This window comes from Cyclopterus lumpus, chromosome 14 (genome assembly GCF_009769545.1).
Source record: "Cyclopterus lumpus isolate fCycLum1 chromosome 14, fCycLum1.pri, whole genome shotgun sequence".
NCBI classification, from domain to species: Eukaryota; Metazoa; Chordata; class Actinopteri; order Perciformes; family Cyclopteridae; genus Cyclopterus; species Cyclopterus lumpus.
The window spans coordinates 5431257-5441378 of record NC_046979.1 but is presented as its reverse complement, the minus strand read 5'-3'; the positions used below and the strand labels follow the sequence as shown (position 1 = coordinate 5441378).

The following is a 10122-nucleotide window of genomic DNA, read 5'->3' as shown; positions in this document are numbered from 1 at the left end:
CCCGAGGCGTTCCAAGGCCAGCCGGGAGATATAATCCCTACAGCGTGTCCTCGGTCTTCCCTGGGGCCCATACCAGTTGGACGTGCCCGGAAAACCTCTAATGGGAGGCGTCCAGGAGGCATCCTGACTAGATGCCCGAACCACCTCAGCTGACTCCTTTCGACACGAAGGAGCAGCGACTCGACTCCAAGCTCCCCCCTGATGTCCGAGCTCCTTATATATATATATATATACGTATATATTACATCAAGTCAGAGGTCATCGCTCTATCCTCTGACTTTTTCTCCATCATGACCATGAGTTCACAACTTCAGTTTGACGTTACTACTGTATTCATTTTGCGCCACAAAAACGATAGCAATGTTATTATTTAGCTCAAAGTGCAGCCTCAAAGAGCTGCTAGCATGTTTGTTTGTTCCCGTAGATCTTGATCCCAAGAGACTTCTTAAATTAACACAACTTAATAAATTGTACTAACCAACAGGTGAAGTCAATGGTTAGATGTTACGTTAATGGCTCGAGGTTTACCACTGGTGTGAACTGGAGATCAGCACCACGGAGAGCTCCAACACAGTCTGAACCCTTAAAGGTGGTAATCTTGAGCCCGGTGTTGGCAACTCTTTTCCAAGTGAAGTAGTCAAATCTGACAAGAAAGTCGCCAAGTCTAAAGCCACGCCCACAAAATGATCATTATAAATGTAAACAATTCAATTCAGTTTATTTTGTATAGCCCAATATCACAAATTACAAATTTGCCTCAGAGGGCTTTACAATCTGTACACATAAGACATCCCTGTCCCAGGACCTCACATCGAATCAGGAAAAAATCCCCAAAAATAACCTTTGACAGGGAAAAAAGGGAAGAAACCTTCAGGAGAGCAACAGAGGAGGATCCCTCTCCCCGGATGGACTGACGCAATAGATGTCATGTGTACAGATGAACAGAGTTACAGAGTTACAACACATTTAATGAACATGACAGAAATGTATGAATAATTAGTAGGCTTGGACCACGATCCAGATTTCCATAATCCATGAAACAGAAGGAGAAAGAGGGGGGGGGTCAGCAGGGCCATGGCAGGAGGCAGGGTTAGTAATGTGCAATGGAGAGATGTACAAAATAAAACAATAAAACATATATACAGTATATATATATATATATATATATATATATATATATATATATATATTATATACATGTTGTTGAAGATTACCAACCCTGCCTTTAACTTAAAGTATAGTAAAAGTATTTAGTTACTTTTCAGCACTGCCTGCTTGTACACACTGTATTCTCTCTTCCCACCACACACGTCTCCGCCCCTCTCTCTCTCTCTCTCTCTCTCTCTCTCTCTCTCTCTCTCTCTCTCAGTGTTCTCCTAAGTCTCTCTCCCATTTGAGGGGTGGAGGCTGACCGCTCGATGTCTTTTTCTGTGTTGAGGATGTAGGAAAGAGGGAATTAGTGGCTATTCTCCAGTCGAATTTCGTAGAGAGAGAGAGAGAGACTTGATCATCACGTCCTATAAACCAGAGTTGGGACATTTTCTTCATGGGATCAAACCGGCTTTAAAAATGACTCGGGGATTGAATCTGCTGCGCCAGGTATTAATGCACCTTTCCTTCCTATTCCTGGTGGCGATACTGGTGATAGCTTGTAATGTAATCATGTGTTATCGGTTACATTGGGGATGGGGGGGGGGGGGGAGTTACATAACAGCGCGACCCGAATCAGAGATTAATTAAGAATGATTACACGCATGAACTATTAATTGTGGGCTATAAGCAGGCTGTTTGTTTGTTTTCTTTCCATATTCTTCTTCCTGTTGATGTGATGGAGGAAAAAATAAGCAGCTATGGTTATAGATTGAAGAAGACTGGAAGAAGGTGTTTTAGAGAGAGAGAGAGAGAGAGAGAGAGAGAGAGAGAGAGAGAGAGAGAGAGAGAGAGAGAGATAAGGAAATGTTCCGGGCTGTAAGAGCCCGCAGGCCCCGCCGGCCCTCACATCACCAGAAACGAGCCACACTGGTGCATTTAAAGAAAGGAAAACATTACATTAAAATGATTGCCTGTATCACCCCCGTCTCCATGACAACGGGTGATCTCCAGCCTGTTAGTTTGCTCTCTCGCTTCCTCGCACCTGATCGCAGAACCCCCCCCCCCCCCCCCCCCCCCCCCCCCCCCCCCCCATATTATGCTCATTATGAGCAGGTAAATACACAGGTGATCTCCAAAAGGCTTTCAAGGTGGGACCACTTTGTTCGGTAGTTATCCTCTAACCAGCTAAATCAGGTCATCTTTCAAATAAATGTAAAAAAAAAATTTAAAAGCCTAATATATGATAGATATACGAGTGTAAGTGTGTAGGTGTAGTCAGGAAAATATAGATAGATAGATACTTTATTAATCCCCAAGGGGAAATTTGTTGTCATATTATATAAATGTAATATGCAGGATTCTTTTTTTTTATGATTCAAAATATATTAAACTTATTAAGAATAAAAGCAGCAAATCTTCACACTTCAAGAAGCTGAATAAAAGAAATATTTCAAATGTTTGCACAAAATAAATACTTAAGTAGTTATCTAATTATTTCCCCAATTTATTTTTCCGTCAATCAACTAATTGATTAATTGACTGTTGGCTGTACATGAATAAACTGTTGAGTAGTAACAAAACATAATATTTTATAAACTCTTTACATGGTTTTTATGCAAACATCTTATTCTGTAAAGTAGCTATACAGCTGTCAGATAAATGCAGTAAAAAGTCCAATATTTCCCTCTGAGAGGAGTGGAGTTGAAGTAGAAAGTGCTCAAGTAAAGTACAAGTTACATAACATATTGCTACAGTACATAATCCAATATTTCTGCTGTCTTCTTACTGATACTTACATTACATAATACATACGTACTTCTAGTGAGGCACATTGAAATGTAAGTTGTAGCTCCGTCATGCTCCACAAACATCGACCATGTATGCAAAAGGTTGTATCAGAATAGAATGGAGTGACATCAAATTAAAAACAATATATGCCGTTATGTATGTGTAATCATTTTAATAATATGCCATTAAAATTAAAAGCCGGCGCTGATAGACTTTTAATGTGAAACGAACCCACACTTTTCCTGTTAAAGGGGCACCCAAATCACTCAAAAATATGCTCTGACTTACCCTTAGTGTGTTTCAGTTTCCCTTTTAGTTTATGTGTACATGTAATGTGGGGGAACTGGTCCTTCAAGCTTACATGATTTGGGATAATTGGGCTCAATGCACCATAATGATGAACAGCAATACATTGTTTAATATCAAACACAGTCGCTAATTGTGCCGTATTTTTTACAATCAGTTGTTAAATGCGGCCGGTTTGGATCCATCTGACGACCATGTTAGTAAAAGAAATACAATAAGATGTATGATTTTTTTTTGAGACGTCCATGCTCCCTGTTCCCGGCTGTTGGTGCGTGCCTAAAAATAGCACGTGTCCCCACGAGGCCTCCGATCGATTTTGTATCCCCGTCTGGATATAGCTACCTGGTTAACAGCCTCCTACACACAGCAGCGACGAATCGTAAATCAATATACACGAACGAGCGTCTCCCCGATCGATAGACTTTCCTCAGAGTTCACCCTGTGTGCTCCACATCTTGTTGCAGGCCGAGTACATTTTTCAGCATTCATTGGTTGAAACGGGCCTTTTCAAATTGCACGACATAAACATTCAAAATGGGGCCCCTTTGTATTTACTTATGGTCAACAAAAAAAAAAGAAGGATACGGATATAGAAAACCACGACGTGTTTCTCACCACCAATCAAATGTACGTCCTCTTGTAGTTCTTTTTATGGTCTCCACCATTTCCTCTGGGAAATATCTGGCTCTTTAGCTGCTAAACGCTCCATTGTTTTCACCAGCTAATCTCTTATCTAGTCTGCCAATGTCAGATGTGCGTGAACTAAAAGAGTTAAGTCGTGGGCCGTAAAATTATTTGTATTTTATTTAGGTATTTTTACAGTTTGACAAGAAATACATCCTTTGAAAGTAAGGAAGGATAAAGGAAATTAAACATGCATCTGGCCAAGTCTGGCCATAAGGAAAATTAAATATAAAGTAATTGTTTAAGCAAGTAAATAAGTATCATATCAACCATGCAACACTGTGTGTCAGTCACTCGTGTCAACCATACATTCGGTCCAACCACCAGCCAATGTCCTTATTCTGACGTATTTGGTCCATTTTGTCCATCTTGCTGTGTATTGGTCCTTTCTTAGTCTCAGAAGGAAGGTCATTCTTTCCATCTCGTGGATTTCTTTAATGGTTTCAGTCATTTTTTTCCGCTTTTTACATGCACATTGTCCTTTAATCCATTGAAGCAACAAGGGACTTTCCTTTTGTAACCGCCTCGTAAAAGATCCGTTCTTTATCGCGGTCCCGCTTAGCGTTGCTTTTGTTCTTTTGTGCCACACTATCAGGGTCAAAGAGAAGAACCTCTGGCTGACGTACTTCTCAGTGCCAAACTTTTTGTGTCTTTTTAAAAATGTAAACGTATATGCATCTCCTGGGCTGCGTGTCGTAAAGTCGTTTCTTCTGATTTCGTGGGGGAATCTGTTTATCCTGCGTTTTGTCGAAGGCGTTGTCTTTTCCGTGATATTCTTATCCTCACCCGACCCGATCTCACTCCACATGTCTAACACTAAACAACCAGCGGAGGCAACGAGTGCTAGCCTGGTAGCGTTGAGCGGGTCACGCCTCCATCGAAGAAAACATAAACTAATATGTGTATTACTGTAAATAAATAGCCAATCTTCTCGCCGATGGTCTTGTTTGCTTATGTGGGCCATATAAAGGCACCAGTGTTACATTTAAACAGTTTTTTACAACCAAATAAAAAACTCTTTGTAGTAACTTTAATATATAGATATGAGCTAGCTTTAATTAATTTCTTCGCTGTGAGAGTTACAACATTGCTGTTGATTATATTGGCTTTTTTAGTGTCTTTAATGTCAGTGCCGTCATAATAAACAAGCTCTACACCTGTGTGCTTGTGTTTCCATACGCAGATATTAATCTATTAGAGCTAAAAATAGAAAACACAAAATAACAACCAGATGTTTCACAAATAACCGCTTCATGTACAAAGCAGGCGTACGAGCACATTATTCCTCCTCAGGCCCTCTAAAACAACATGAAACAGACAAATGTTATCCAACACTGTGCGCAGCCTCCTCCAGTACATTCCTGGTATATTGTGAGGACTTGGGTAGGCTTTGCTGTGCGTTGCCATGGAAACCCTCCCTGCTCAGGCTCATAATATTCTCCGGTGAATGGAGAGCAGAACGGCTTCAGCATAGCCATTTGTTCCAGTGGTAACCCCCCCCCCAAAAAAAAAAAAACCCACTGATGGTGGCTTAGGCAATGTAGTAGAGGAGATCTGCCACATCATGTCATAGGCATTATATTTATTTAATTATTCTATTATTCTGGGATCAGTGGTGGACAAAGTATTACCAATACCACAATGTAAAAAATAGTCTGTTACAGGTAAAAGTTCTGCATTCAACATCTCCCTTGAGTAAAAGTACTAAAGTACTAGCATCAAAACATACTTAAAGTACCAAAAGTAAAAGTGGTCATAATGGAAAACGAATCCATTTTGCAGCTGGCAAATGTGCAGCTAATTTAAATGTATTTGTATACCGCTGGGTATCTTAATCCATATTATTGCATCATAATATATTCATATTATCATTATATATACATATATAGATTTAGAATCTGCAAAGTAACTATAACTGCCAAATAAATGTACAATTTTACTCCAAAATATAGTGAAATAGAAGTGTAAAGTAGCACAAAATGGCAATACTCAAAATTGTTCAGAAGTACAGATGTCTTGCACTCATTACTATTAATTACCGCCATTTGTTTCTTCCCTTAAAGGTTTGAATCCACATAGAAACCACATGGAGCAGGATGTGGAGAGCCCGGCCATCATCAAAAAGCCCAAGTTGCCAAAGCAGGCCCTCGAGGACCTGCCGAAACCGCTGTCAGAAAAGGAACGGGCCAAGAGGGTCCAGCGGTACGTCCAGAAAAACGGGAAGTGCAACGTCCGTCACGGTAACGTCCGAGAGACGTACCGCTATCTGACGGACCTTTTCACCACGCTGGTCGACCTCAAATGGGGACTCAACCTGTTCATCTTTGTGCTGGTGTACACCGTGACGTGGCTCTTCTTCGGCTTCATGTGGTGGCTCATCGCGTACCTTCGGGGCGACCTGGAGCACTTATCGGACAACCAGTGGACTCCGTGTGTCAATAACCTCAACGGGTTTGTAGCGGCTTTCCTGTTCTCCATTGAGACCGAGACCACCATCGGTTACGGCTACAGAGTCATCACGGACAAATGCCCCGAGGGGATCCTCCTGCTTCTGATTCAGTCGGTGCTGGGATCTATCGTGAACGCCTTCATGGTGGGTTGCATGTTTGTTAAGATTTCCCAGCCCAAGAAGCGAGCCGAGACACTAGTGTTTTCCACCAACGCCGTCATCTCCATGAGAGACGGACGGCTCTGCCTGATGTTCAGGGTCGGAGACCTCCGGAACTCGCACATCGTGGAGGCTTCGATCAGGGCCAAGCTCATCAAGTCCAAGCAGACCAAGGAAGGGGAGTTCATCCCTTTGAACCAGACGGACATAAACGTGGGTTACAACACGGGAGACGACAGGCTCTTCCTGGTGTCGCCGCTCATCATCTGCCACGAGATAAACCAGAGCAGCCCCTTCTGGGAGGTCACTCAAGCCCACCTGACCAGGGACGAGCTGGAGGTAGTTGTGATTCTGGAGGGGATGGTTGAGGCCACGGGTGAGTCATCAAATGTTTCAGATGTTGTATTTGTGATGTTGTTGTGCATATAATGTAACCACCAGCCGACATTGTTCGCCGTTTATGTAGACACCACTATTGTTCCATGTAGAACATAGTTTGTTTGCTGCTATTTTAATGTTCAGAATGTCATAGAGGGAATATGTTGCACAGTATAATTTTTTTAATTGTATATATTTTTTTTTAGCCATGCCGTGCTCGAGGAATGGTAATATAGGTCTGTCAGTTAATCCAGCACTTTGGTCCTGACCGAAATATTAAAAATTCTGTGAGGTCAAATTTTTTTTTTCAATGGAGTCTCGTGGGCTTTGGCGAGAGCATCCATGGATACGACGTCAGTTCCCCATTGGCGAGGGCCGTCTCGTGGCAAAGTAAATATAGTTTATAGTATACCTCGTGCAACCCAATTTCAAAGGACCCACACTCTTCCTTTAAGACGGACATTTATTGTCACCTGACTGAATCCTGCTTACTTTTCCTGTAGCGCCACCATGACGTTGACATTTTTTATGGTTTAGAGTAAAATGTCAATCAACAGCTATTTGGATGGATTGGCACGAACTTATGTACACACTTTAATTTCTCTTTAATTATAGGTTCACACTTTTTAAAGTCCTTCTTGAAATGATAGTTCAGTGCCCATATCTGCATCTTAACAGGTTTGCTTGCTGTAATCGTTCCTCCTGCTCGGATACTAGAATTCCTTTTATTATATAGTTTCAATGTTTTGGGACAAAATTGTGCTGATCTCGTTGCGCTGCTACGTAATTGCTGCTGTTCGGTAATCCTCTCAGGAAGATGCTTGAGATCCTGAAAGCCTGTTCATGACTAGGCACCATCCCCGCCGAGTAAGCAAAAAAAAAAAATGGGAAGATAATTCTTTTTTTATTACCAGGCGTTTGGGTTTATAACAATACAGACTGCTGGTTGGGCTTCCGAGGTGTTTTTTTTTTCTTCTTTCTTTCTGAACATTGCAAATAAATGTTCGTAAATCCACATCGAAATGGAGGAACAAAAAGAACTGCAGAAGCTGCATGAGAATCGCCCCGCTTTTAAGTTTTTCTTCAATATCAAAGTAACCTAGTGATGGTTGTCTGTACATCCAAAGGGGACGCTGCAAACAGGAACTGCTCATAACTCGGCAGACTATTTACTACTGTTGACATTTGCCAAAATGTAAATGAACAAAGGTTAAAGAAACAGGGCCTAAGCTCACTTGTTTTTGAGGCGATTAATAGAGGAAAGTGGGAAATGATGTCGTTTTTTTGGTTTTGTGATGTGTGTGAACCGCGTGCCTCGAACTGTTTGTCTTCATGCCACGACTTTGAATGCCTAACGTTGTGTCTCCAGGCATGACGTGCCAGGCGAGGAGCTCGTACGTCAGCAGGGAGATCAAGTGGGGCTACCGCTTCACACCGGTCCTGACGCTGGAGGACGGCTTCTACGAGGTGGACTACAACAGCTTCCACGACATATACGAAACGAACACACCCGCCTGCAGTGCCAAAGACCTCGCCGACATGAACAACCGCACCCGCCTGCCCCTCACCTGGTCACTGGCCAGTAGGCTGAGCCAGCAGGGGTTGCCCGAGTCCCAGCGGGAGGGCCCGGAGACCAAGACCAGCCTGGGCGACCAGGGGAAGAGCGAGCAGACTGAGAAGAACGGGGACGTCGCCAACGTGGAGAGCGAGTCCAAAGTGTGATGGTTTAATAGAAAGACAGCAAAGTTTGAGGTCCGTATGAGATTATATTTGTGTGCTGTACATGTCCCCGTTTTGGGATGACCGCACACGCGTACAGAGCACATGGCGAGAGTTTGAGGTACAGCGAGGACCAACGAGCACAGTGGACCAAGTAATCCTGCACCAAGAACCGTGTTTTCTCAGTGATCTCACAGTTATCCCCCAAGAATCCCCCAACAACACATGTAGACATGTGGCCCACCGCTGAACTGAAGACCCTCTGCGGGGAAGTGCATGTTTCAAATACAACGTGATGTCCGTCTGATGAGATTCCTATTATTTTTTCTATTAAGATATTCCTATGGGCATTTGCATAAGTATTTTTGTATATACTATAAAATGTTTTGAATTCTTTGTTTTGTGTGAATATTTGATAAATGTTTGATACTAATTCTTATAAGTTAGTTCTGTATATTCTCTGCCTTACTGTATGTATAAAGCTTACATTATTTGGTTTCTCAGAAATATATCAGCATGTATATAAACATGATCTGCAGTTAATTTATCTTGTATTGTCTATATACTGGAACACTTAATTATCAATGGATGCAAACACTAGTTTAAACCAATGAAAAATACTTCTACACATTATAAATGTATGTTTGTAGTTACTATTATTATGTTTTCTTTAGAAGCCATGACTTGCTGTTTGCAGCTGGGTGACTTCAGACAACGGCCCTTTAAAAACTGCGTCTCGTCACTTTTGCACATTAGAGGCCTCCGATGGAGAAATGTAGTCGCTGTTTCAGTGTCCAGAAATCTCTCACGTGTCACCTAACAGTAACTAATAATAAATAAATCGCATATTATGCACTTAACGAGACATGTTTTATGTGATTATTGCATCTTAAAAAATTGTTTCAGCGGTGGAAAAGAAGCACTTTAGAAAAGTCCTGCATCAAAATCCTGCTTACATAAAATTTGTATTTTCAGCTAAATGTAACTAAAGTTATCATTCTGCAGTAAAAATGTGTCCTGCGACACATTATCTGACAGATTATTAATACTGAAGCATCCATATTGTAGATACTCGAGGTGGAGGAAGTAATAACTATACATTTAGCTAATCCAGTGGTTCCCAACCTAGGGGTCGAGCCCCTTCTGAGGGTCTCCAGAAATGATTAATGGTTCAAATATCAGTTTTCAGTGTCTAATCTTCAATTTCTTTCTTTTGACTTGTGAAATATTGGATTATTTTTAATTATTTGGAAGAAGCGGCAGAATTTAAGACATTAACGTTAATGCAAATGTATGAGAAAAACATTCTGGTTCCCAAAGGTACTCCCCTTTGGGAACCAGAATGTTTTTCTCATGAGGCACACGAGCCATATTAATATCAAGTAACATTAACCTAACATGCTGTTAAAAGCAGTCGGGTTAGACCATGCGACTTTAATAGTAAGGTACATTTCTCTAGACAATAAGTCAGGGAAACAAATGAGCATTATTTCCTCTTTCTTCCTTTAAAAAAAATAAAAAATAAAACCTTAAGAAAATGGACCCTT

General features: G+C 41.5%; 1 protein-coding gene across 2 annotated transcripts; it reads left to right on the top strand.

The window, feature by feature from the left end:
* Window positions 1-1391: 1391 nt before the first annotated feature.
* Window positions 1392-9439, top strand: LOC117742578 (G protein-activated inward rectifier potassium channel 2-like). 2 transcript variants are annotated; one of them, XM_034550090.1, is made up of 3 exons: window positions 1392-1599; window positions 5934-6854; window positions 8226-9439. In XM_034550090.1, the coding sequence occupies exons 2-3, from the start codon at window positions 5957-5959 to the stop codon at window positions 8576-8578; spliced, it is 1251 nt and encodes a 416-aa protein (XP_034405981.1). In that variant the 5' UTR covers window positions 1392-1599; window positions 5934-5956; the 3' UTR covers window positions 8579-9439. The 2 variants fall into 2 exon arrangements, with proteins under 2 accessions (XP_034405981.1, XP_034405982.1); XM_034550091.1 differs by lacking the exon at window positions 1392-1599 and having other exon boundaries at window positions 5957-6854; window positions 8226-8466; window positions 8521-8578.
* The last annotated feature ends 683 nt before the right edge of the window (window positions 9440-10122 follow it).